This window comes from Bos indicus x Bos taurus, chromosome 21 (genome assembly GCF_003369695.1).
Source record: "Bos indicus x Bos taurus breed Angus x Brahman F1 hybrid chromosome 21, Bos_hybrid_MaternalHap_v2.0, whole genome shotgun sequence".
NCBI classification, from domain to species: Eukaryota; Metazoa; Chordata; class Mammalia; order Artiodactyla; family Bovidae; genus Bos; species Bos indicus x Bos taurus.
The window spans coordinates 20,513,914-20,540,642 of NC_040096.1; the positions used below are offsets into that span (position 1 = coordinate 20,513,914).

A 26,729-nucleotide genomic window follows, 5' to 3' on the forward strand; every position below is an offset into this window, starting at 1 on the left:
CTCCAGTATTCTTGCCTGGGAAATACCATGGACAGAGGAGCCTGGTAGGCTACAGTCCATGGGGTCACAAAGCATCAGACACGACTGAGTGACTAACGCTTTCACTGTTCTCCAACTTGAGGCCTTGTGCTCCTAATCACTCCACTGTATTTAAACCAGGAATGAAAAGGTGTCTAGACTCCTGGGAGACGCAGGTCAACAGGTCCCAGTGCTGACAGCCACACACGTAGGGAGAGGGATGGATGGACGTCAGGGAAGATCAGTTTTGTTACAGCAAAGCAAGTTTAACATCCTGGCCAGTGGCAGGGATGGCCAGTAGGTAAAATCTGAGGTGGCTCTCGGGACTGCGGTCAGGAATAAAAAACATAATTGGTAGAGGTGATGGTGAAAGCTCTGGAAGTGAAGGGGGCTGCCCAGGAAGAGAAGTCAAGGACAGAAGGGGTCAGGAAGGAAGGGACCCTTATCTAGGGTCCCAGGAGGGGGGCACTTTCAGAAGGCTATGGGCCAACACATCCAAAGCTGCAAAGATGAGCGAAATAAGGGACTGAGAAGTGGCTTAGGCAACTCCAGAGTCACCTTGGGTCTCCTAGGCCAGGTGGAGGGTCGTGACTACTGCCCACCAGTCCACCTGGCCAGCCATCCAGTGAAACTGGCCAGCAAGAAATATCCAATGCCACAGAGGGACAAGTTGACAGACTGGAGTGAAGCTCAGTTTCCCCTTCTGCAAGTGGAACTTACTGGGGGAACGGAACCATCTCAGAGCAGAGATGCAAGGTGGAAAAGATGCTCAGTCCCCAGGAGAGGCCTGAACAAGTTTGGTGGTAAAATATGCTCCTAGGAGGGAGTCCTGAAGTCAGTAACGACCCAGAAAGACTCCATACCCAGACCATGCAGCTCCACAGAGGAGAGCTCTGAAATGGGAAGGAATCCCAGCCCCCAAGGATGAGGAACCCCACCCTCCCAGTTCATTCAGAGACCACAGTCTGCGCCTTTTATTTTGTCCCTGCCCAGCCAAGAAGCCCAGCCAAGAAGCTCTAGGGGAGGAGCCACTTCTAGACTAATTTCCCTGATGATGTTCCAACAAAACCACACCCTCCCTTTGGCAGCCACATGGCCAGATCTGCAGCCCAGACGCTGCCTAAATGTGTCAAGGCACACTCCCAAAGTCTGTTCAGTAAAATCCATCTGGGTCCCAAGACTAAGGGGTGGTCTCATATGCCCCTCTCCCAGGTAGTCAGTCCCTCCTCTATCTGCAGCCCCCCTTCCAGATCACTGGCTTGCAGTGTGCCCCCCTACACAGGAGCCACTTCCTAATGGCCTCCTGCTAAGGGTGGAGAGTGGGAAGAGGGGTACCCCCGGAGTTTCCTCCAAGCCCTGGAGTAAAACTGTCAGTGGCTTCCCAGGACCCAGTGTGCTTGGCCAGCAGCACCTCGCCCCTTTGGCAGAGCCCTGCCACCACCCCCCATCCCACACTGCACCCCACGCTGGGGCCTCCCGCGGCTCTGAAAGCAGCCTAGGTTCACTAAGTTTCTAACAGCTCCTCCAGCCCACCGTTCCAGTGGCAAAGAAAATGGAAACTGCTGAAGGGGAAAACCAGCCGCCTCCACCTATTTTCCTGGAGCCGGAAAGGAGCAAAGGCAGGCCTGCAGGAAGCCACTGCGCAGGCTCCCAGGGGCCCTCACCTGGCAGCTACTAAGGCCCGGGGCTGCATGGCTCTGAAGCAGAACTATAGAGAAGAGTCCTGACCCCTCCAGTGGGATGCCAGCCCCTGCCCCCAGCAGCCTCCTCCCTCTCTGCAGCCAGGTCAGGTGACACAGAATGCTGGGGCTCAGCGAGGGCTGAGGGCGGGAGTCGCAACCAGCCCAAGTCTAAGCCCATTGAGTGAGTCAAAGTCACGCAGTGGTGTCCAGCTCTTTGCGACCTCATGGGCTATACAGTCCATGGAATTCTCCAGGCCAGAATACTGCAGTGGGTAGCCTTTCCCTTCTCCAGGGGATCTTCCCAACCCAGAGATCAAACCCAGGTCTCCAGCATTGCAGGCAGATTCTTTACCAGCTAAGCCACAAGGGAAGCCCAAGAATACTGGAGTGGGTAGCCTATCCCTTCTCCAGAGGATCTTCCCAACCCAGAAATCGAACCGGGGTCTCCTGCATTGTAGGCGGAAGCCCATTTCGACGGAGCAATGACGAACCACAGCGAGTGTTCAGGGGGTGATATAAATATATTTTGGAAGCTGCCTGTGTACTCTGGGTAAAGAACCAGCACAGAGGGGCTCCCCGCCTTTCCCATGCTCACCCGCCTCCTCCCCCGTCACTCCACAGACCCACCCCACCCCGCCTTCTACCTCTTTCTAGGCTTCAGGATGAGAGTCAAAAGGGGTCTGTGGGGAGTGGGAGGGGATGAAGGGGAAGTCTCGGGGCCAGGAGTGCGGCATCATGCCTCGGGCTATTCTCTCCAGCCTGGGGCCTCGGGGCCTGTCTATTCCTCAGGGCCCTGGGGGTGTGGGGTGTGGGAGCAGTGCAGGAAGGACACGGGGGGGCTGGACGTGGGGACCTGGAGAGGCAAAGGTCACCCACGCTCTGTACTTTGCCCTTCCCTGTCCATCCCAGACCTACTCAGCTCCCACCGTGCCTAAGAAAACGGGATGGCTTGAGGACTGGGTGCCAGAGACCCCTGGGCGGGGGCGAGGAAGAGGAGGGAGGGAGAGGTGACTGGGAGGGAGACACTGCCTGCCCCCAGGTCAGCTACAATCAGGAGGGCGGGCGGAGGAGGCAGCAGGTCCACAGAAAGGAGCAGCTGCCCCAGGGCCCCTCCGGTCACTGCGGCCAGGCCTACCACTAACAGCCCAGCAGCTCCACTCGCAGGGTGATACGGTTGTGCCAGGCCACGGGCTGGATCCGCACGAAGCGAGCCTGGAACGGCGTCTCAAATATGTTCTTCTTGTGGGAATTATTGTCCATGTTACCAGGGAAAATCTGGTGGAAGAGGAGGTGTCAGGAGGCCCTCAGACCCAGCCCTCCTCCCCCTCAGACCCCAGATCTGACTCGCAGGGCACCCCTGGAGTGGGGAAGGCAGGATAGCTGGACACACACTCACCTTGCTTTCTGAGGCCCCCGGGTCCTTGTACTCAGTCCAGGTCACACCATCATCACCATAGGCCACCCTGTAGGCAGCCACATATTGAATGTGGCCAAAGTCTCGGGCACCCTGGGTGATGATGCCCGTGACTCGCTTCTGGGAGCCCAGGTCAATCTACAAGGGGTGAAAAAAAAAAAAAACCAATCCCGTCTTCTTTGCTTGCACCATTCCCAGTAAGGTGGGGAAAAGCACACATACACGCTGGGGCATACATTCTAGTTTCGGGAAAATTACTTCATTTGGCAGAGCCTCAGTTTACCCATCAATCAAGTGGGCATAAATAATCCCAGCAACTTTGTCAAGCACTTCACTGCAATGTCAGATTTCAGAGCCTGGCCCCAGGCAACCCTTGTGCAACGGGAACAGGGGCAGACAGGCCATAGTCTATAGGGACATAAACTGCTCATGAGGCCCCTGCAGGCTGTCCAGGGCCTGACATTGGTCCTGGGGGATTCCAAAGGCAGGCAGCTTCTCATGGAACCCAGTCCCCCAGGCTAATGTGCTCCTTGGGGCCTAGAGACATGACCAGCCTCCTGCCCCCCAGTCCATCCTGGGGAGCCTGCCAGCTGACCAGGGGAAGACGGTGCTCAGTAAGATCCAGGCTACAAACCCATCTCACTGCCAACCAGAAGGGGAGCCCCAGGCAAGTCCTTGCCCTGCCAGGACCCGGCTTCCTCAGAGACAAGAGGATGCTCTGGTTTCCCACGACTCTCCTGAGCTTCCCAACTGCAGTGAAACCCAAGGGCTGTCGCACGGTGTGCTCTCGGTGAGTTACAGCGCATCCTCTGACAGCAGGCACAGAAACCCCGACACATCCCTCCTCCATCCTGCCCTGCTGTCCCTGGGCTCAGCCTTACCCTGTGGCAGCCAATGGAGGTGGCCCCACCTCTACACACACACACACTCATCACCTGGGGCCGAGGGCCTTGACGGAAGCAGCTCTGAGCTCCTCCACCATCCCCCCAGCCTTGAGTGACAGAATCAGCAGAAAGGTGGTAACACAAGAGGAAAAAAAGAGCAAAGTCGAACACAAACAAGGCTCAAAGAAACTCCCTCTTGGCAAGCAGAAGCCAGGGTTGGTCCAAGGTCATAGATCCCACACCCCCACCCAACCCCAACCCTGCATCCCCGGAGGAGCCTGACCCACCTGCAGCCACTCAGAGGCACTGTTGGTCTGGGCGGTCCAGGCGTTGAACTTGCCCTGATTATCCAGTCGTGCGTAGTAGGGAAACCAGCTAAAGGCACTCAGGCCCCAGGTTTTGTAGTAGCTGGAGGCTGTGATCTGCTTGTTGGGGATGGTATTATCCTTCAGGCCTAGGGGTTCAGTGCATCCTGCGAACAAGGAGGTAGGGGTGGGGGCTGTCACCGATCTGGGATCCACAGCCTCCCCTGGTGGGTGTGAGAGCGAGGCAGTGAAGGGAAAAGAACTCTGGCTTCTGACAAGCCTCTGGCATCCTCTTGAACACAGAGAAGCTCCTTCAGGCTTCCCTGCTGGCTCAGTGGTAAAGAATCTGCCTGGCAATGCAGGAGACAAAGGTTCGATCCCTGGTCCAGGAAGATCCCACATGCCATGGAGCAACTAAGCACGTGCCCCAAGACTACTGAGCCCTGGAGCCACAACTACTGAAGCCCATGCACTCTACAGCCTGTGGCCCACAAAATAGAAGCCACTGCCGTGAGAAGCCCGCGTACCACAACTAAAGAGCAGCCCTCGGCTGCAACAACTAGAGAAAAGCCCACGCAGCAATGAAGACTCAGAACAGCCAGAAGAATAAAATTACACTTAAAAACCATTAAAAACCAAAAGAACAATCTCCTTCCACCTTTTAGAGCCAACTAACTGGTCTAAATATTTTCTTGCTGACAGCCCTACCCACACCTCAGCTCAGCTCCCGCCCCACGCCCCTCAGTTGCTCTGAACAGATCACCCACCAGGCTTCTCCCTCTGCACCAGGGCAGGGCCCTGATCCACCACCTCTCACCCTCCTTCAAAGCCTGATTCAGACCCCTCCTCCAAGAAGCCTGCCCTGATCACCTCACTCAGGTGGGACTCCTCTGGACTCACAGCACTTCCTGTCGTTCCTACAGTACAGCTGCGATTCATACCACCAAGTTCAGGAGTAACTAATAATAACCATCTCACTGACTCAGTGCTGACTTCAGTCATTTAATCCACCACACAAAAACCGGAATCAACAGGATATTAGCAACCCCATTCCACAGATGAGAAAACTGAGGCTAAGAGCCATTAAGCACTGTCCCCAAGTCTCTCTGACACACACACAGAGCTAATCACCATGCCACACTGCGACACTGTCTCCAGCACTCTTGCACCCACTCAGAGCTGGGAAGGCCTGCCTGGTGATGACCCAGTGATGAACAGCACTGCATTCCTGCTCTCTAGCAGGCGGAAGCTGAGAAGTCAGAACTCCTGAGGCTCAGAAACGACCATGTCTTCCTGTCCCACACCCCGTCCCAAAGAGTTTACACATTCACTACTCTGCTGCTGTCTGACGTGCCTGGGAAGGTTGCCTGAGAAGCTGGCCTTGGGTTCACTCAGGCCTGCTCCAAACATTCAGGAATGTGCCGGGCTGTTCTGTACTCTCATCTGCACCTGCAGGAGGCTAGAACAGCTGGGGATGGGCAGGAGACAAACTCCCACGAGGGGACTTCCCTGGTGGTCCAGTGGCTAAGACTCCACACTCCCAATGCCAGGAGGCCCAGGTTCGATCCTTGGCCAGAGAACTAGATCCCGTAATGCCAAAACGAAGAGTTCACACGCTGCAACTGAGACCTGGTGTAGCCAAATAAATAAATATCTTTAACAAAAAAACTCCCAAGAGAATAGTGGGTATGTCTCACACATGTTAGAATCTTCACTGCACAACTGGCTGTCCCTTTGCAGAATCCAGGGTAAGACCTGCAAATCCATGGTGCCACCTGGGAGCAGACTATAGTACACAGTGCTTTACACCACAATCTCCCCAGATGCTGGTGACCTTGCCAGTGAAGACATTTGCCTTCAGATGGTGCCGATGCTGATCAATCATACCATCTCTTTGTGATGGTGGTGCATCAGGTAACCTCCAGCCTCTCCCATAAAGACAGGCTGATGGGCTGGGAGCTGGTTCATCCCAAAGCTCCAGACCTGGAAGGCCACGGGGCTGGCACAAACCTGGAGCACTCTCGAGAGGAGCCAAGGAATCTTTTGATCATGGTGCACCCTTCTACAGCCCATCTGCTTCCAGCACTACATTTCCCCATCATTATGGGCCCCCTCCCCAGAAGTCAGACAGCCTTCCAGATAAAAGAGAACTGGGCAGGGCACCAAGCAGAACTCTCAGCTCCACCACTCCCTGTGTGACCCTGGGGAAGTCTCCTCCCGACTCTGGTCCTCAGACTCCCCATCTAGGTACCAGAGCAGTGTTTCTCAGAGATCAGTGGAAGTGAAATGAAGTGTTAGCCACTCAGTCGTGTCTGACTTTTTGCGACTCCATGGACGATAGCCCACCAATCTCCTGTCCATGGGATTCTCCAGGCAACAATATTGGAGTGAGCTGCATTCCCTTCTCCAGGGGATCTTCCCAATCCAGGGATCGAACCCAGGTCTCCTGCATTGCAGGCAGATTCTTCACCATCTGAACCAGAATACTGATGGTTTTTAGATCACTGGTGCATGCATGCGAGCTAAGTCACTTCAGTCATGTCTGACTCTGTGTGACCCCATGGACTGTAGTCCCTCCAGGCTCCTCTGTCCATGGGATTCTCCAGGCAAGAATACTGGGTGGGTTGCCATGTCCTCCTCCAGGAGATCTTCCCAACCCAGGGATCGAACCCTTGTCTCATGTCTCCTGCATTGGCAGGTGGGTTCTTTACCACTAGTGCCACCTGGGAAGCCCTTAGATCACTGGGGACCCTGTTAATATAAGGCTTCTGTCTCAGCAGGTCTAGGCTGGGGCTAGAAGTTTACAAGCTTCCAAGTGATGATCATTCTGCCGGGCCATGGAGCTCACTTGGAGTAGAAGACACTCATCCACCCAATCCACTGGCTCCGCCACCCTGACCCAAGCCACCTTATCTTCTACACATCTCCCCCTCACTCACAATGCCCCTCTGCCTCCATTCTCCCTACACAGCCTGAGGGATCTCTTCTAGACCCAACTCTAACCACAGCCTATCAGCAGCCCCACAACAATGGTTGCCTCTTGTTCTGAGTACAAAGGCCTGCATCCTTAAAATGGTCCACACAGTCCCTGCCTGGTCCATCTCTGCCCATCACCCACCCAGCTATCCTTCATTTTCCAGGCTCCAGCTCCACTGGCCTCCCTTCTACCTTTCAACATGTCCCAGGGGCTTTGCACTCACCAATTCCTTACCTGAGATGCCTTTTCCAAGTTCTTCTCATGGCTTGATCTGCATTATTCAAGCTTCTACTCAAAGGCCATCCCAACAGGGCAGTCCCCATGCCATTCCCTCTCTTCACCCCAAGTCACCATCGTCACATCTCCTGCTAATTTCTCCTTTATCATTCTTACTGCTATCTGACCTTTCTTTTATATTTGCATCTTGTCTCACAACAGACTCTCTCATTAGAACCCAAGAGCCTTACTCCCTAGAGCCAGACACTCAGAAGGAGCTTAATGAATACCTTAATAAATATCTACTGAGTTAAATAACTAATCAATTCACCAAGGAGACTGTGCCTGCTGGTAAACAGGGATCTGGTGCAGGGCATGCCCAGAAATGCCCAGATCAAGTCCCATGCACGTGCACACATGTATACACACACACACACACACACCCCCCAATACTCTCTCCAGCTGACCCAAATGCCTACAAGGGAAAGGAGACTGGTCCAATCCTTAAGGAAAACAAACAAGTCAGCTTCACCTCCTCCCCTTGCCAAACACACCCTCTCTTGGCCTTAGAAGGAGCCAGTTGTGACATGAGACGCTCAGGTCAGCAACTTTAAACAGGCAAGGGCTTCAGACAATGACAGCAAGTAGTGAGGGACGCCAGGGAGAGGAGCCCAGGGTGAGGGTCCCCAGACCTGTTTCTGTCCTTTATCAATTGTTTAAATTTTCTTTCAGCAAAAGGGATAGTCTTTAACTCCCCAAAACAATTAGGTTCAAAAGGCAGTGACCCTGGGAGCAAAAATAAACTGACTTTACTTCATGCTTTAAAAAAGAATAACCCCGACAGGCACTGAACTCAACTCTGAGTGGTTTTGGGTGATAACTGAAATGCGATAACAGAAAGACGATCCACAGAGGGGAAGGAGGCGAGAAGGGTAGGCCCTGGGTTAAGACAAGAAAGGCAGAGAGCCATCTCTGCTCTGCAAGCTCTGCCTAGAGAGCCCTGCAGTTCTGCCGGCAGCCAGCAGGTGGCACTGTGGCTGCAAAGAGAAAACTATCCAGACCTCAGGGAGAAAGCAACGCCCGACTGAGCTGGGCAGACCATGCCCTCAACCCAACCCCTGTACCCTGATCTCTCCAGAAAGAGAGACAAGAAGCACGCCTCCAGCCCTATGACCTTCCATGTCCCAAAATGTTTCTCCTGAATGCAGATTATAGGTTTGGGAGGGAGAAAAAGTGGATGAGTGGGTGTCAAAGCCCAGGGATTCAGACCAAGTTTTAATACCTACCAGCTGTGTGCCCTTGATAAACAATTTATCTGGGCCTCACTTCCCTCCTTCATTCATTCATTTATTGAACCCATGATCAATGCACTGGGAATGCAGCAGTGAACAAAACAAACACAAACTCCCTGCCCTCGTAGAATTGACATCTGCAAAACAGAACTAACGCTATATGTTCTAGAAGCTCAAGGAACCAGAATACGTGAAAATATTTTGAAAACTGAAGTGGTATCTTTTTTTTCCCTCTTTGTTGTCATTTGCTGTTTAGTGGCTAAGTCATGTCTGACTCTTTGCAACCCCATGGACTACTGCCCACCAAACTTCTCTATCCACAGGATTTCCCAGGCAAGAATACTGGTGTAGGTTGCCATTTCCTCCTGCAGGGGATCTTCCCAACCCAGGGGTCAAACCCGGCTCTCCTGCATTGCAGGTGGATTCTTTATCACTGAGCCGCAGGAGAAGTCCTTTTTTCCTCTTACCAACCAGCTTCTAGAAAATGTAGCACCTGGGCAGGACTGCTTAAGGCCTGGTGATCCTTCTGTGTTAGCCCAGGTTCCCAGGCTTTGCTGCCTGCCTACCCAACTCCTCACCCTGGCTGAGAAAAGAGGGGACAGGAACAGCCATCTCCGAGGACGGCAGAGCCACTGGCACTCACCATTCAACTCACAGCCAAGGAGTTCAAAGCGGAGGGTGCAGCCCCGGTGGCAGATGATGGGTACCAGTCTCACATACTGCGTCTCCAAGGGGGTATCAAACAGGTTAATCTTCAGGCCGCTGTTGTTCACATTACCTATAAATATCTAGGAGGGAAGAGGCAGATTGGAGGAGGAGGTCAGTGCAGGCAGTCCCGCTTCCTGGGGTGGTCTCTCCCCCTCTTCCACTTTGGGCCTGGAAACAGAGGTGTGCGTAGCAGAGCTGGCAGGAGCTCCCCGTTCCTCCAGACAGCCCACAGCCCTCAACAGATTCCCCTTTTCATACCTTCTTTGGTCACCATGGGGCATAGGTGTAAATTCTCATCTTTCACCCAGGACCACCTATGATCTACAGGGCTCCTCTGTGCAAATTAGGAAAAGGTACTCCTTTCTGAAAAGACTTGTAACAACAATTTTCCCACAGACAGAAGTACACATGAGGTCTACATTGTGAATGATGCTAAGTAGTAGCCCTTGAGCAGTGCACAACCCGTACAACTGTACATGGTGTCCCTGAAGGCTGTAAATGCATCCCATCTCCACCATTACAGCCACCCTCAACAAGTCACTGAAACTTCTTGAGTCTCACTATTCTTATCTAGGGCTTCCCTCGTGGCTCAGTGGTAAAGAATCCACTTGCCAATGCAGGAGACATGGGTTCGGTCTCTGAGTTGGGAAGATCCCTTGGAGAAGGAAATGGCTACCCACTCCAGTATTCTGGTCTGGGAAATCCCATAAACAGAGGAGCCCAGCAGGCTAAGTCCGTGGGGCCACAAGAGTCAGACATGACTGACCAACTAAAAACAATTCTTATCTGTCATATGGGCCTATTACTTGTAAATCACAGAGCAGAGACACAATCTGGGCTTCCCAATTTCTGTGAGCCAAGATACACCTGAAAACCCACCTTATGGTTCATTATCCCGGGTACCCTCACCTCCTTGGGAGCCCTCAAACAGCACTGAGCCCCAGGGGTTGCTGACCACAGCCCTTCTTCAGGGTTCCCAACAAACCTCACCTTATCTCCTGACCGCCCTGCAACCTGGATGAACTGGAATTGGCGCCCATCGGTGCTGTAGGCCACTTTAAAAGTCTTCAGGTACTCAGCACTCCCTGCGCGGCTGGCCCCCTGGGTCACCACACCCGTCACCCACATCTTCCGCATCAGGTTCACCTGGACCAGGGCAGGCAGGACAGAACCCCTATCTCCCGGGTTCTTCCTACCCCCGTCACTCCCCCAATCAGGACAACGAAGCGGGGGGCTTTCTCATCTGGCCCTCTCCAGGCTCTGGACCCAGTGCTCAGGACACAGGGACAAGACTCCAGGGACTTCCCTGGTGATCCAGGGGTTAAGAATCTGCCTTCCAGTGCAGAGGGGCATGGGCTCCATCCCTGCTCTGGTTGGAGAACTAGATCCCACATGCCTTACAGCCAAAAAAACTAAAACATAAAACAAAAGCAATATTGTAACAAATTCAATAAAGGCTTAAAAAAAAAAGGACAAGCTTCCAGAGGCTGCAAACAGTGCAAACACCCCTCTAACAGCCTAGTATTCACTCCCTTCATCCCGCCCACCCACTCCAGGCCCCCAGAGCAGCCCTCCACTTAAAGATACTTCACCCATGGGAACCGGCTACCTTGCTACCTGGACTCCAGTTCTGAACCCTCCCATGGTGTCCCCCACAGTATAGGCACCCACATTCTCCCATCACATCACCCACCCCCGGGCCACCCTTTCCATACCTGGATCCAGGGGTTTTTGTCATAGTTGCCGGATGTCCAAGCGTTGACGATGCCCGTCTGGTGCAGGCGGGCTAGCTCCGGGGCCCAGCGCTGCAAACCCATGAAGCCCAAATGCATGGACGAGGCAGAGATCTGGGAGTCGGCAATGGCACCCGTCTGCATGCCCAGCGGTGAGGTGCAGGCTGAGGGGGGAAAGGGCAGTCAGAGGGCCACTCACGCAGGTGGTACCCAGAAAACACGAGAACAAGACAGTTGTGGCCTCTGCTGAGGACCCAGAGGACCCAGAGCAGAGATCATGAAGGGACGATGAGGGCCAAGGAGGAGGTGCAGAAACAAAGTGCACAGGGAGGAACAGAGGGGCCGGGCAGAGCTGTGAAGGGGCTTGGGACACTGGGCTGCTAGAAGGTTCCAGGCGAGGCCCACATGTCACGACTGGCAGCTGGAGTCCCCCACCAGGCTGCAGGAGGCGGTCTCTTTTTTACAGGACATCAAGAAGCAATTATTCTAACACAGTGGGTGGGCTGGTGAGCAGATACCAGTATGACCTCCTGTCTTTCTCCATGTCCCGCCCCATCCAGCCCAGCCCCCTGGTCCCCTGGAGGATGGCTTTGGAAGAAGGGCCCCTCAGATGGCAGCGAACAGTCCTTACACTGCACATAAAGCACTGAGCATGTGTGCCTGGAGTTTTCTAGAATCTCACTGGCAGGAGTTTTCTGAATGGAGTGTGAGAGCCATTGTTTTGTCTGGTACCCTCTGTGCCTTCTCACTACTGGTCCTGACCAGCCATCTGGGACGACCCCCCTGGCCAAGGCCCATCACCTTCACCAGTAATGTGGTCTTCGGGGGCCAAGCCTGCAAGCCTGGACCTCAGGTCCCAAGCAGAGAACCCGGGAGGGCTCCACTTGTATTCCAAAATCCCAGGCTCACGCCAAGCTCGGTGCATGACCCTCTCACAGGAAGAGAGAGGCACAAGTGAGGCCATACACCCGAGATCAGAGCCGGCCACTGGCTGAACAGAGATCCAAACCCAGGTCTGCTCTGTCCTCAGCCCTCATGTCCACACCCAGCGGGCCCCAAACATGCCTGCGGGGTCCTTAAGGGCTCCAAAGACACACACCAGGTAACAAGTAAGGAGGGGCAGCAAAGGTCCCTGTGGGGGGGTTCCTCGCCCTTTGTGGTCGTGGCCACATCCAGCCTGGGACAGACCCCAAGCCGAGAAGTAGAAGGAGGCGAGATGAGTAATTCGCACTCAGGCACACCCCGGGTTACCTGGGCTCCAGCACGGTAATTAGTGGGCCCACCTGGCTCCACCCAGGGCTCCCAGCGGCCTTGGCGAATACCTGCCCCCCCCACAACATTCCTCTACCCAGTGTCTCAGACATGCTGGTCTCAGCCCTGGGCACAGGGCACAGGCCCTCGGGGCCTGTCTCCTCTGAGCTGAAGAGTGAGCAGGCACTTACCTGGTCTCCCCCAGAGCTGGCTCCCACCCGGCTGGCCCAGCCCTTTCTCCTTCCCCTGGAGACGGTCCACGGATCTGCCCAGAGCAGGACACTGCCCCCTGCCCACCCGCTCAGGGACAGACCCCCTGGACTGCAGAAATCAGGCACTGCCACCCTCACCCCATCCAGCCCTGGGCCTAGATTCGCCCACCCGATGGCAGGTGAGGAAGAGTCCTGGTTTGTGGGAGGAATCTCAGCTAGGCCAGAAGCGAGGACGGCATGGACAGATGCCGCTGGCAAGGTTTGCTGGGCACCCGCCAGGGCCAATCTGCGGCCGGGTGGATAACCAAGTGAGCCAGGCTGGTCAGCCCCTCTGCACACGCCGGGCCTCTGACCGCCTGACCGTGAGCGGACGGCCCAGTCTGCCCAGACCTCTCCCTCCTCTCTGAGCTCTGCAAGGAGGCCAGAGGTCACACTTGGGCCAGCACTGTCAGACCCTGAGGATCAAACCTTATTAACTGACTCCCTGGGCCCCAAAAGATTAAGAATGTGTTGGTTTTCCTTTCTCGGTAGAAAAATCCCAGGACTTAACCCTAAGGCTATATGTCTCGTTCATGGTGACAGAAAATAACACTCCCACGACCTCTGGGGTCACCACCACCCCTCACTCCCCTGCAGGGACATCAGGCCTGGCCAGCAGTCCCAGGAGAGAGAACCAGGCAGGAAGAAGCCTGGGAAGGGACAACAGAGTCCCTCCCTGCCTCCCCAGTCCACAGTAACTGAGTTCTGCCCCGCTCGGAATCCTTCCGAAGGAGACCCTGACACAGGAGGAAGGCTGGCATGTGACCTGAGCCGCCAGGCCTGTGGTACAGGGTCTGCCCCTCAGAGCAGGCACCGCTGGATACTCACTGGTCTCACAGTGGATGCCCACGTATCCAAGAGGGCACTTGCAGATGTACTGGATGAAGACATCCCCTCGGTGGGAGTCGTCAGTTACCTGGCACTCAGCATCATTGTGGCAGGGGTTTGGGAAACAGGGACCTGGGAGGAAGCAGGTGAGATGGGCAGGTGATCAAGAAGGAGCTGGAGACAGGCAACAACAGACAGGCCAAGCCCCAAAGGACCCTCCACCCAAATTTGGCCTACTGCCTGCCAGTGCCCACCAGCTCCTCCCTCCCCCCTCTCAATCTGCCCCATGGGGCCTGGGCCATCCTGGAGCCAAGAAGGGTCACGTGGAGGTGAGTCAGCCCAAGTGAAGGAAGCACCCAGCTTTCCAAGTGGCCTGGGAGCTTCCAGGAAAAGGCTGGCGGACAATGGGAGGGGTGCTGGGGACCACTGCCCATAGCCGGACAAGCTAGGCCAGCAGCCTGGGCTGCAGCTGGGAGCTGGCGGGGAGCAGCAGGCATGGCCCAGGACAGGTACCGTGCTCTGTCTCGTTGCATAGGAGGCCCGTGAAGCCTTCGGGGCAGAGGCAGTAGAAGGGGGGGGTTCTGTCCTCGTTCAACAAGCAGGTCCCACCATGTAGGCACTGGCTGGAGTCACAGAAGTCACCTGCAATGACAGTTCTGGGTTAGTAACAAGTCATTCATTGAGTAAATATTTGGGGGAGGGGAGGGTCAACCACCAGGTATATATTCTGGGCCCCTAAGACAGATGCAGTCTGGGTCTCAAGAAGCCAGATGAGGGACGTCCCTCATGGTCCATTGGCTGAGATTCCACATTCCCAATGCAGGGGGCCTGGGTTCGATCCCTGGTCAGGCAACTAGATCCCACATGCCTCAACTAAGAGTTTGCATGCTGCAATTAAGATCGAAGATCCCACATGTCACAACTAAGACCGGGTACAGTCAAATAAGCAAATACCTATTTTTAAAAAAAAATAAGAAGTCAGAGGAAAGAGGTGGTGACCTACAAGTCACCAGGTAATGAGGAGGCACCATGAGCTCTGAAGGAGCCTGCGTGAGGAGCCAAGGGAGAATGGTTTCTGCCATAAAGCTGGAAGGTTCAGAGGTGGGGACATTTGAGCTGGCTAAAAGTCACAGTGGGAAGGTGCCAGGCTGGAGAATGAGGAAAGAACTTTCCAAAAAGAACCAGAAGCCCAGAGCACACGGTATACTGCAGATCAGGAAGAAAGACATCGCTGAAAAGGGAGGTTGTCGGGGGGGACCTTACGAAGGACAAGTGTTGACTCTTCATCCTGCAGAACAAGGGCTCTTAACCCTCCTTCAGCGGCCCCACCACTGACCACCAGGAAAAAGTCAGAGGTTCGAAAGCATGAGGTGGGAGTTGGGAAGCCATTTCCTAGCTGGTGAGGGAGAATGTCAAGAAAAGGCCACGTGCTGAGACGTGGATGGGCTGCCGGGGTGGAGAAGTGGCTCAGAAGTACACACAGATCCCTCTGGCTCTGCGTGGAAATGTGACTGAGCAGGTGAGAGAGGAGACCAGGAAAGCATCAAGGATGCTGCCACAGGCCTCCTGGTAAAAGACGAAGTCAGGCTGAGAGATAAGGAGGAAGGTGGATTTGAGAAACACTGGACAACAACGAGAGGTGGGAAGAGGGCTGGAGAGGACTTCACAGCTTCTATCTGGGGGCCCAGGTGACAAGTGTTAGCCTGTCCCCAGTGCTTTGACTCGGGTGGACTTCAGCCCATTAGGTCAGCCAGACCTTCAGAGCATCTTCTACTTGATCTTTGCATCCCAGAAGGGCTGCCCCAGACCCCACACCCCTACGCATTACTTGGGGTGAGACATGAGAAACCTTTTTTCCTCCCTGCAGAGTCACGCCATCCCAGGCTGGAGGGCCCCTCTGAAATCCCAAAGCCCTGGAGAGCTGGGCAGGGGCTCCAGGGAAGGGAACACAGTTAATGAGCAGTGGGGGCCTCAGGAGCTTAAGGCGGCTCCCAATGAGCCATTAGTCATTGGCTTTAAATAGCAGGTTAATCCCCTCCCTGACCTGACAGGCGGCGGGCACTGCCTCGGCAGAGGCTTGAGAATGGCCAGAGCCTTGGGCTCCTCCTGGCAAAATCCAACTCCCCTCTGTCCCCCTCCCAAAGGGCCCTCTCCCTGCAGAGCTCCAGGGCAAAGCAGGGGAAAGGGGAAAGAGAAAGGTGTTCCCTCCTCGCAGGCGTCTGACCCACTCACCCGCGCACCGCAGCTGTGCGGCTTCCCCCTTCCTGCTTAAGCTGGGCCTCCAAAACCACCTTTGGGATTTCAGGGTCCTGCCTTCTCTGGGAGATCTCCCCAGGGACATTTTGCCAGGGCTCAGGCTGTGGGGCCAGGGGAGGCGAGGCAAGGGACTTTTAAGACCCAGCCATCTCTCTGTGTCTCCAAGAGACTTCAAGTGGCTTCCACTCCAGTTGGGGGACGGGGGGTCAGATTGGCACCGGATGGCAGAGCCGAGGCTCAGCCATGACCCTCCCACCCCAACGAATTTCATCAATCCTATTTCTAGGGATGGAGGCGGTGCCTGAAGAGTCTTTGCCATATCCCGCTCACCCCATGGGCACCCTTTCCTCAGCCCGCGGTGTAGGGCATCGCCCATCCCCATCACCAGCCTGCTGGAGGCCCAGCTCTCAGCAGGATGCGTCCTAGGCAGGGGAGGAGGGCCAAGAAAGATAAAGCGGCAGGCCAAGGCCATAGGGAGAGAGGGGAGTCGGGAGCCGCCATCTCCGGTCGGAGCCCTTTTCCGAATCCCTCTCTAGGCTCCTCACCCCTCCTGGGTTCCCCCCACCCCCCACCCCCGACCCAGCCCCAAGCCTATCCACTCCTCTGGCTCCCTAGCCAGCCCCTCGCTTATCTGACCAAATACCTATTTTTAAACGGAGGATAAAATCCCAATGAACAGACCAGCCGCCGGCATGGCCTGGGAGGGAGTTTCCAGGTAAAGTTGGCTGGAAAAGATTTATCAATACAAGAGTCCTAGAAACTTCCTGGTGGAAGGAGCGCAAGAGCACTATGTTACTCGCTCAGTCGTGTCCGACTCTTTGCGACTCCATGGACTGGATCCTCTGTCCATGAGATTCTCCGGGCAAGAGTACTGGACTGGGGTGCCATTTCCTCTTCCAGGGGATCTTCCCTACCCAGAGATTGAACCTGGGTCTCCCGCATTGCGGACAGATTCTTTACCATCTGAGCTACGAGGGATGTGGCCTCATTTTACAGATGGGAAAACAGAGGCCCGACACAGCGGATTCCTTTGTTCTGTGTAAGCCACTTCCCTGGGGGAGGCTGGGCTGTCACCCAGTGTCCCGAGCCCCCGCCCAACGCTCAAGCCTCTAGCACCGACCAAACCTCCACCCCCAGCTGGAGGCCGAGAGCATCCCCGCCGCCCGCCCGGGCGCAGCCGGAGAGGTCGCCCCTCGGCTCAGCCCCGGCTCTTGGACCAAGTTTGTAAACAGCGGAGGCAAAGGGAGGGCGCGGCGGCGAACTTCCGAGCGGAGCGGAGAGGAGGGGCGAGGGCGAGAGGGCGGCGCGATCAACTCACCGGAGAAGGCGAAGAGTCCGGAGGAGCAGAAGAGCGCGCCGCAGAGCGCGGCCAGCAGACGGGGACACGGCATGGTGTGGGGACGAGGGCGCGGAACCCGCGCTGGGGCGGTTCAGACCCGAGGGCTCGCACTCCTTCTCCTGGACGGGAATAAATCAGGCAGCGCAGCACCTCCCACCGGGCCACGTGCTCCTCCCAGGCCCGCCAGAGGCGGACTCGGGGCGGGGCTCCGCGGACTGGGGAGGGGCTGGGAGGAACTGGGAGTCGGCTGCCGCCCGCTTCAGTCCGAGCCACGCCCTGCATCCCGCAGGGTGCGAGTGACCAGGCATTGAGTTCCGAGTCGTCTGAGCAGTAAAGGGCTCAGAAGGAGTTGTCTGTTCTTTGCTTTTTGGTTTTGCTTTGGTTTTTGTTTTTAACTTTTTAGGCTTAAGAAAAGATGCTAGACCTTATTCATTGTAGAAAAAAACCCAGATTACAAGTACGGGTACCATTTGCATTTATCAGATTGGCAAGCAACAAATTAGTAGCGCAGTGTGAGTGCGAGGCTCCCCGGAACAGGCTCAAGCATGCATTGTTGGAGAGAATGTAAATTGGTTCAACTTCTCCAGAGAGCTGTGTGGTAATATCTATCAACATGACAAAGGCTGAGACCGGAAGACCTAGCAATTCCCCATAAAGGAATTCATTCTGCCGAAACTCTCACGCATAAAATGACATGTACACAAAGAGCATAGCATATCATAGCATCATCCTTTGAAATGGTAAGAGACTTAAAAAAAAAAAAGAATAATCAGCATATTTTTCTGTAAAGGGCCAGGTAGAAAATACTTCAGGATTTTCATGCTATAAAGTCACTGAGACAACAGTTCACCTCTGTCCTTCCTTGTAGCAGGAAAACACCTCAGTGTTCCAGGAAATTAAATGAACACGGTGGTTGTTTAAGGGGGCAGAAACTGGAGTGTTGGGGTCAATACAGACTTGCTTGTCATGGTTGAATTTTTCCTAAATAATTGTTTTTTTATCATGTGCAGGTATTGCCTTTTACAGGGGTAAAAATTTTTAATAATAGTGTTCTCATCTGACTAGCCAAAAAAAAAAAAAAAGAGAGGGAGCAGCCGGATATCTCCTCTACCAGCTATGTTGATACCTAGGTTCAGACTAGAGTCAGACTTAACTACTGGCAGGAGACCCTTCTTAAAACCACTCAGAAGGAAAAACACTGCACATACATGATCTACTCGGTAGCCACAGAAAAAGCATTTGGTAAAAAATCCAGTACCCTTCATGATTTTGTTGTTGCTTAATCACTAAGTTGTGTCAGGCTCTTTTGCAACATATGGAATGTAGCCCTCCAGGCTTCTCTGTCCCTGGAGTGGGTTGCTATTTCTCCAGGGGATCCTCCCAACTCAGGGATCAAACCCCAGTCTCCTGCATTGGCAGGGGGATTCTTTACCACTGAGCCACTAGGGAAGCCCAGAAATGAACAATACAAAAATGGGTTAATAGTTAAGCAAACAATTTCATTCACAGTAGCATCAAAAAGAATAAAATACTTACAAATAAATTTAACAGAAGAAGAAGGCTTGTATACTGAACACTAACAAACATTGAAAGAAATTAAAGAAGACTTAAATAAATGTAAACATTTTTGTTCATGAGTTGGAAGACATATTGTTAAAATTTATTTGATGGCAATACTCTCCAAACGGATTGACAAATTGAACATAGCACCTATCAAAATTCCAACTGTCTTTTTTTTGCAGAAATTGACAAGCTGATCCTAGAATTCAGGTAGAAACAGAAGGGACCTAGAATGATCAAAGCAATCTTAGTAGGGGAAGAACAAAGTTGTTAGACTCATACTTCACAATTTTAAAACCTGCTCCAACACAACTGTAATCAAGACTGTGTGGGAACTTTTCTGGTGGTCCAGTGGCTAAGACTCCACACTCCCAACAGGGGAGGGGAGGTGGGGGCTTGTCAGGGAACTGAATCCCAAAAGCTGCAACTAAGAGCCCACATGCCTCAACTAATATCTGGAACTGCCAAATATACATTTTTTTAATTAAAAAAAAACACCATGTGGTACTGGCATAAGGAAAGATACATAGATCAATGGAATAGAACTGAGAGTCCAGAAATAAAGTCATACATCTATGGTCAATTGATTTTCAACGAGTGCCAAGATAATTCAATAGAAAAGGAATAGTCTGGGAATATCCCTGGCGGTCCAGTGGTTAGGACTCAGCACTTTCACTACCATAGGCCTGGGTTTGATCCCTGGTCAGGAGACTGGAATCCCACAAGACATGTGGTACGGCCCAAAAAAAGAGTAGTCTTTTCACCAAATTGTGCTGGAACAACTGCTGCTGCTGCTGCTAAGTCGCTTCAGTCGTGTCCGACTCTGTGCGACCCCATAGACGGCAGCCTATCAGGCTCCGCTGCCGTCCCTGGGATTCTCCAGGCAAGAACACTGGAGTGGGGTGCCATTGCCTTCTCTGGCTGGAACAACTGGATAGACATAAAAGAATAAATTTGGACTCCCATGTACTTTATACAAAAGACTAACTCAAAAGAGATCAAAGAACTAACTGTAAGAGTTAAAACTATAAAACTTGTAGAACAAAACAGGCATAAATCTTTATGACCTTGGATCAAGCAGTGGCTTTTTAGGCATGACACCTAAAACACAAGCAACTAAAGGAAAAAATAGATCCACTGGACTGCATCAACATTTAAAAACTTTTATACTTCAAAAGACACTTTCAAAAAGGTCTTTTCACTTCACAGAATTGGAAGAAATCAATATAAGTCATTTGTAAGGATCTAATACCACGAATATATAAATAACTCAGAATTCAACAGCAGAAGGACAAATCAATTTTTAAATGGGGAAATAATTTGAATGGATATTTCTCCAAAGAAGATAAACAAATGGGAGATATACATGAAAAGATGATTTATGTCATCATAAAAATGGAAATCAAAATCAAAACCACGTGAGGGACTTCCCTGGTAGGTCCAGTGGCTAAGACTCCTCACTGTCAATGCAGGGGGCCTGGGTTTGATCCTGGTCAGGGAACTAGATCTCACCTGCTGCTTCAAAGATCCCATGTACTTCAACTAAGACCCAGTGCTGCTAAATAAGTAAAAGATTATTGAAAAAAAACCACATGAGATACCACTTCACATACCCACTACGATGGCTATAATCAAAAAGTCAGATGACAATAAATGCTGGTGAGGATGTAGAAGATTGGGACCCTCACACATTACTGATGGGCTCGTAAGATGGTACAGCCACTGGGGAAAACAGTTTGGCAGTTTCCCAAAAAGTTTAACATAGAGTTATCATAGGACCCAGCAATTCTACTCCTAGGTGCATACCCAAAAGAACTGAAACCAAGTTCATACAAAAACTTACACATGAATGCTCCTGACTCATTATCAGCAGCCCACAATTGAAAACAATTCAAATGTCCATCAACTGATGAATAGATAAACCGACTGGTATATCCACTCAATGAACCATTATTCAGCCATAAAAATGAATGAAGTACTGATCATTGCTGCAACATGAATGAACCTTGAAAACAGCATGCTAACTGAAAGATAGGTCACGGGTACAAGGTTTCTTTTAGGGGTGATGAAGATGTTCTGAAATTAGCAGTCAGTGATGGTTGTACAACTTTGAGAGTATACTAAAACCACTGTACATTTTTAAAGGGTGAATTTTATGTTCTCTGAATTATATGTCAATAAAAAGGAAATACAGCTCTTCAGAAATCCCACCTAAGGGAATCCCCTAGTGGTCCAGCGGTTAGGACTCAGTGCTTACACGGTGAGGGCCTGAGTTCAATTCCTGGTCAGGAAACTAAGATCCCACAAGCTGTACAGCACAGCCAAAAAAGAAAAGAAAACTGAAATCCCACCTCAGATAGCAGATACAGAGGGCTGTGAGTACAGCATCCTTTCTGGTTAGTGCCACAAACTCCAGCAGAACTGAAGCTCCTGATCACCCTCACTGACTTTCTGCCACCCACCTGGTATAAATACAGAGTTACCAACTTAAGTTACATTTCACCATTGAGTCATTCAACAAGCTGTTTATTGAGTACCAACTGTGGTCAGCATTCAAGCTGGAAATGGTGGCTGCACACTGCCATCAACTGGGAAGCTTTAAAAATATACAGGTGACCAGGCCGCATTTCCACATAATTATATTAGAATCCCTGGGGTGGAGCCCGGGAATAAGTATTCTTAAAGTTCCCCCAGTTAAAGCTAATGCACAGTGAGAATGGGAACCACTGGCTCCACTCACTGAGGAGAGAGACCGAAGACCTGGGCCCTGGGATCTGGAGCTGACAGAGGATTTAACAAGTGAGAGAGGGCTAGACAGGAAGGGGATTTTCTTTTATGATCTGCCCCTTTTGGAGTTCAGTGGGATGGTATCTCTTTGGCCTGAACACTTTCTTACCTAGTACTAGATAGTTTCAGGTCTTAGTACTACAAAGACAGCACAACAATATGACATGATTTGAATAAAGGAGGACAAGTTTAGATCGGGTGACCCGGGAAAAGCTCTTTAAAAAGGTGACTTTCACACGGATCCTGAGTAAGAAGCCAGCCTTACAAGGCTCTGAAGAAGCAAAAGCTCTGAGAAAGGGACAGAGCAGAGAGCTCAGAAATTAACCCCAACATAAACACCAATTTGATAAACTGAATTTTGAAGGTGCCAGGACGATACCTGGCAAAGGATAGGTTTTTCGACTAAGGGTACTGGAAGAATCAGATGACTGCATGCCAAAGAAAAAAAATAAAAACAAAATTAAACTTTATTATTTTTTTGTTGTTGTTAGTAATACCTGTGTTGTTCTCTATACAAGACTGTTATAAGATTAAACTTTAATCTTATATAAAACTTAACTCAAAAAGGATCATAGAAATAACTCTATACCAGAAATCTATAGAACTTCTAGAAGAAATTCTGTGTAACTTCTGTTTGGGTGATGAACTTGAAATACTGTACTAAAAGCAGGATCCATGAAAGAAAAATTGACAAACTGGACTTCATGAAAGAAAACTGTTTGCTCTGCAATAACATTGTTAAGAGAAATAAAGACAAGCCACACACTAAGAAAACGTCTGCAGATCACATATCTTATAAAGAACATGTATCCACAATAAAGAACTCTTAAAACTCAAAAATAAGAAAATATACAATCCAGTTTGTTAAATAGGAAAAAGATCTAAACTGACAAAGAAGATAGTGAAAGTCTCTCAGTCGTGTCCGACTCTTTGTGACCCCATGGCCTATACAGTCCATGGAATTCTCTAGGCCAGAATACTGGAATGGGTAGCCTTTCCCTTCTCCAGAGGATCTTCCCAACCCAGGGATCAAACCCAGGCCTCAGGCAGGTTCTTTACCCGAATCTGAGCCACAAGGGAACCCCAAGAGTACTGGAGTGGGTAGCCTATTCCTTCTCCCGTGGATCTTCCTGACCCAGGAATCGAACCAGGATCTCCTGCCATTGCAGGCAGATTCTTTACCAACTGAGCTATCAGGGAAGACCAACAAAGAAGATAAGTGGATGGCAAATAAGCAGAGGAAGAGATACTCAAAGTAATTTTTCACTAAGAAAATAAAAATGCAAACAACTATTTAATATCTCTGCAGACCTATAGAATGGCCAAAATCCAAAAACAAACAAACAAACTTGATCACCCCAAATACTTATTGACAGCAATGCAGAGCAATAGGAACCCTCATTCACTGCCCATGAGGATGGAAGATGGTACAGTCGTTTTGGAAGACAGTTTGGTGGTTTCCTATAAAGTTTAACATAGACTTATGACACACAGGCAGTTACACTCTAAGTGTGTATCCAAGTGAATTAAAACATATGCTAACATGGAAACCTGTACACAAATGTTTACAGCAGCCTCATTCATAGTCATCAAAAACTGGAGGACTTCCCTGGTGGTCCAGTGGTTAAAAACCCACCTGTTAATGCAGGCGACATGGGTTCGATCCCTGGTCCAGGAAGATTCCACACGCCCCAGGGCAACTAACCACAGCTTCTGAAGCCTGCACGCCCTAGACACTGTGCTCTGCAACTAGAGAAACCATCTCAATAAGAAGCTCATGCACCACAGTGAAGAGTAGCCCTCGCTTGCTGCAACTAGAGAAAGCCCAGGCACAGCAATGAAGACCAAACACAGACAAAATAAATAAATAAAAATTTTTTAAAAACTTAAAGCAACAAAGATGTCTTTTAACCAATGAATTGGCAAATTGTAGTGTAACCATATGATGGCATACTTATCTGTGAAAAAATTACTGAGATAGTGATTCATATGGCAACATGGATGAATCTTAAATGCATTTTGCTAAAATAGAGAAAAAAGACCCAAAAAACTACATGTTTTATGATTTCATTCACATAACATTCTGGGAAAAGTAAAACTATAGGGATGAAGAATGGATGAGTGGTTGCCAGGGTTTGGGGAAGCAGGAGTGGTTAACCGCAAAGGGCAAGCTTGGGGGAATTTTTGGGTGATGGAATATTCTGTATAACACTGGAGTGCTAGATACGTGATGATACCCAATTTAGCCAAATCCACAGACTTCACAACACAAAGAATGAACTTTATGAACATAGACAAATACTTAAAAATCAGCCAGGATGGCTGGGGGAACCCCAGACTGTGACAGAAGAGTCTAACTTGATTGCAAATGTATGACAAACCTCAGTGCAAGTAGTTGGTGGGGGAGGCAGGAAGGGGAGTGGAGAGGAACTGACATAAGTAGATTAGGAAAACACTGTTTTGACTGGAAACTATAAGGCTAAAGACAAACAGAATTCTGCATAATCCCCAAAAGCTAATCAGTAAAGGCAGTAAAGTTGTTTTTCATGGAGTTTCAGGCTAACATGTGCATACATGTGCTCAGTTGTTCGGTCACGTCCAACTCTTTGCGACCCAAGGACTGTAGCCTGTCAGCGCCTCTGTTCACGAGCTTTCCTAGGCAAGAATACTGGAGTGCGTTGCCATTTCCTCCCCCAGGGGATCCTCCAGACCCAGGGATCAAACCAGCATCTTCTGCACTGGCAAGCGGATTCTTTACCACTAAGCCACCTAGGAAGCCCTCTGTGTGCATGTATGCTGCTACTGCTGCTAAGTCGCTTCAGTCGTGTCAGACTCTGTGCGACCCCATAGATGGCAGCCCACCAGGCTCCCACGTCCCGGGGTTCTCCAGGCAAGAACACTGGAGCGGGTTGCCATTTCCTTCTCCAATGCATGAAAGTGAAAAGTGAAAGTGAAGTCGCTCAGTCGTGTCTGACTCTTAACGACTCCATGTACTATAGCCCGCCAGGCTCCTCCATCCATGGGATTTTCCAGGCAAGAGTACTGGAGTGGGGTGCCATTGCTTTCTCTGGTGTGCATGTATACTGGGGCTTAAACAAGTGAGTAAATGGATGGTTGATGGTAGGACTCAGATTTCTCACTGTTGGAGAAAGAAGTTGTAGATAAACAAGGAAGGAGGTTGGAATAATCCACGTAGTACAAGATTAATCAGAGATACTAGTATGACTTCAAGTTCAACTTAACCTAGATACAGATGAATGGGTGCAGAAATAATTATAGATATGTGTGTATACAAGAGTTGTAATGTTGTTGTACTTTAGTTGCTAAGTCATGTCCGACTCTTTCTCGACCCCATCGAATGTAGCCCACCAGGCTCTTCTGTCCATGGGATTTTCCAGGCAAGAATACTAGAGTGGGTTGCCATTTCCTTCTCCAAAGAGTTATAATATGTTTATTTCCTAGCTCTGTCTGCTGAGAGGGCCTAGAAACAGTGACACCCCAGTAGCAATGAGCACCTCAATGCTCAGACCTTTGTCTCTAATACCATTCTCCAACAAAAGGGATGAAAGTGCTTTGGAGAAATGGCTGGTTCTAGGGCAGGGAGTATATAAGAAGAGCCTCAAGCATCCATAAAGTGCTCAAAAAGAAAACAGTGCTCTCCAATGATAGCTGCTATGTTTGTATTGGGAAACAGATTGCTGTTGTTGCAGGGGTGGGTCCCTGTGGCTGGAGGGATTCAAGCAAAGGGCATGAGTCAGGAGGAGGGTATATGAGAGGCACAGTGAGGACAGGTGATCTCTCAGATCTTCACTATCTCTAAGATGCTGGTTTATAATTATGTATTTGTCAACACTGCCCAACGCCATTGATGTGGAGAGGAAGGAAGAGTTTGCCTAGTCCAGCCATTCCTCTCCTGCCCTCCAGCATCTGTGAATGCAGGCGGGGCTGGAGCAGGATGGCACGGCAGTCCCATGCTCACGCTCCTTAGATGTACACCTCCTTTCCCAGACCAGATGCTCCAAGCACACATCATGATCTGTGAGCAAACATCCCAGCCCAGGGACTGAACAACCTCCTTTTGTTTTTCAGCCAAAGGCCAAGAGCCAAGGGCCGGCACTGGGGAATAAACATGCTTTCAGATTAAAAATGCAAAAGTGTTTTCTCGCTGAAACCAAAAGGTGGACCAAATTCTGAGGGTCCTTTATATGATTTTCCTCACCTTTGAACACTATCCTCACTAATTTCCCTGGCAACTCCCTCCACCCTCACTAATTTCTCCTTCTCTGAACTCCTGAAGCCCTGATGCTCAGAACAGCCAACGGTCTCCTGTTCACAGTTCCTGGCACCCTGAGATGCCTCCCCACCTGGTTTGTCTGCTCCTCTGAGAGACAGTTGGGTGTTGCACAGAGAGATTTAGACCCGGGACCTGGACTTGAGCCCCAGCTTCCCATCTTACCTGTCTGGTGCCTCAACCAAAGCTGCTAACCAGGCACATTAATCTTCTTCATTCAAAGTCTGCTTCCTTTCCTCCTTCCCGGGAGGTTAGTGGCATGCATGGAGGTTGCCTCGCTGGCCCAGAGCAGTCCTCGGAGTCAGCATCTGGTGTGGAAAAGAAATACCACCTGGGTCGGGGATTTGATCTTCAGAGCAGAAAGGGGACACAGAAGAAATGCCTTAGAAAGATCTATTTTTGTAGGGCTCTGTTCAAAGCCTTATTAATGGGGCCAGCTGGACATCTGGACAAGCCATCTCCTTCCTGAGTCCAGAGCAAGGCCATTTCCGGGAAGAACATCAAGTCCTTTCTTAGAAATTGAACCCAGGGAGGAATAAAGCCAGAGCCCCAGGTTGGGCAGGGTCGAAGGGTGGTTAGTAAACCACAGGCCCAGGAGGGTTTGTCACGGACTAACCCCCACCCCCCCTACTCGCCCACCCAACACTTGCTCATCCTCCAGCTGGAAGGGTCTCCCTTTAAGGATATGGGTACCTTGTCTATGCAGAGATCCTGGCCCCGTCTTCTTTCTCTTACTACTGCCTCCTTTTCAAGCCAGCAGCTCCAGGAGAACTTGTCAGACGCTCATTTTGCCATTTCTCCCAAGAAATAGTCGACCCTTTTGTTAAAAAGAAAAAAGAGACAACAGCAATAAAAAATAAAAGGTTCAAAATGGAATTACTTATGTTAAAACCCCTCCTTAGCAAACCAAGACTTAATACCTAACCCAACTGCAATT

The 26,729-nt window shown here is 51.0% G+C and overlaps 1 protein-coding gene across 2 annotated transcripts; it reads right to left on the minus strand.

Annotated features, from left to right (window-relative positions):
- Nucleotides 1-2,202: 2,202 nt before the first annotated feature.
- MFGE8 (milk fat globule-EGF factor 8 protein) lies at nucleotides 2,203-26,729 on the minus strand. 2 transcript variants are annotated; one of them, XM_027521056.1, is made up of 11 exons: nucleotides 26,486-26,729; nucleotides 25,958-26,100; nucleotides 17,134-17,273; nucleotides 14,073-14,201; nucleotides 13,560-13,691; nucleotides 11,212-11,393; nucleotides 10,487-10,642; nucleotides 9,432-9,576; nucleotides 4,286-4,470; nucleotides 3,097-3,252; nucleotides 2,203-2,975 (listed from the first exon to the last, which is right to left on the minus strand). In XM_027521056.1, the coding sequence occupies exons 3-11, from the start codon at nucleotides 17,204-17,206 to the stop codon at nucleotides 2,838-2,840; spliced, it is 1,296 nt and encodes a 431-aa protein (XP_027376857.1). In that variant the 5' UTR covers nucleotides 17,207-17,273; nucleotides 25,958-26,100; nucleotides 26,486-26,729; the 3' UTR covers nucleotides 2,203-2,837. The 2 variants fall into 2 exon arrangements, with proteins under 2 accessions (XP_027376857.1, XP_027376856.1); XM_027521055.1 differs by lacking the exons at nucleotides 25,958-26,100; nucleotides 26,486-26,729 and having other exon boundaries at nucleotides 17,134-17,302.

Coding starts and splice junctions, on each gene's coding strand:
- MFGE8 (XM_027521056.1), bottom strand. CDS start 17,206: ATGCCGTGTCCCCGTCTGCTGGCCGCGCTCTGCGGCGCGCTCTTCTGC. Junction 3,253..4,285: donor GTGCCTCTGAGTGGCTGCAG/GTGGGTCAGGCT, acceptor CACCCCTTGTAG/ATTGACCTGGGCTCCCAGAA. Junction 2,976..3,096: donor CGGGGGCCTCAGAAAGCAAG/GTGAGTGTGTGT, acceptor CTCTTCCACCAG/ATTTTCCCTGGTAACATGGA.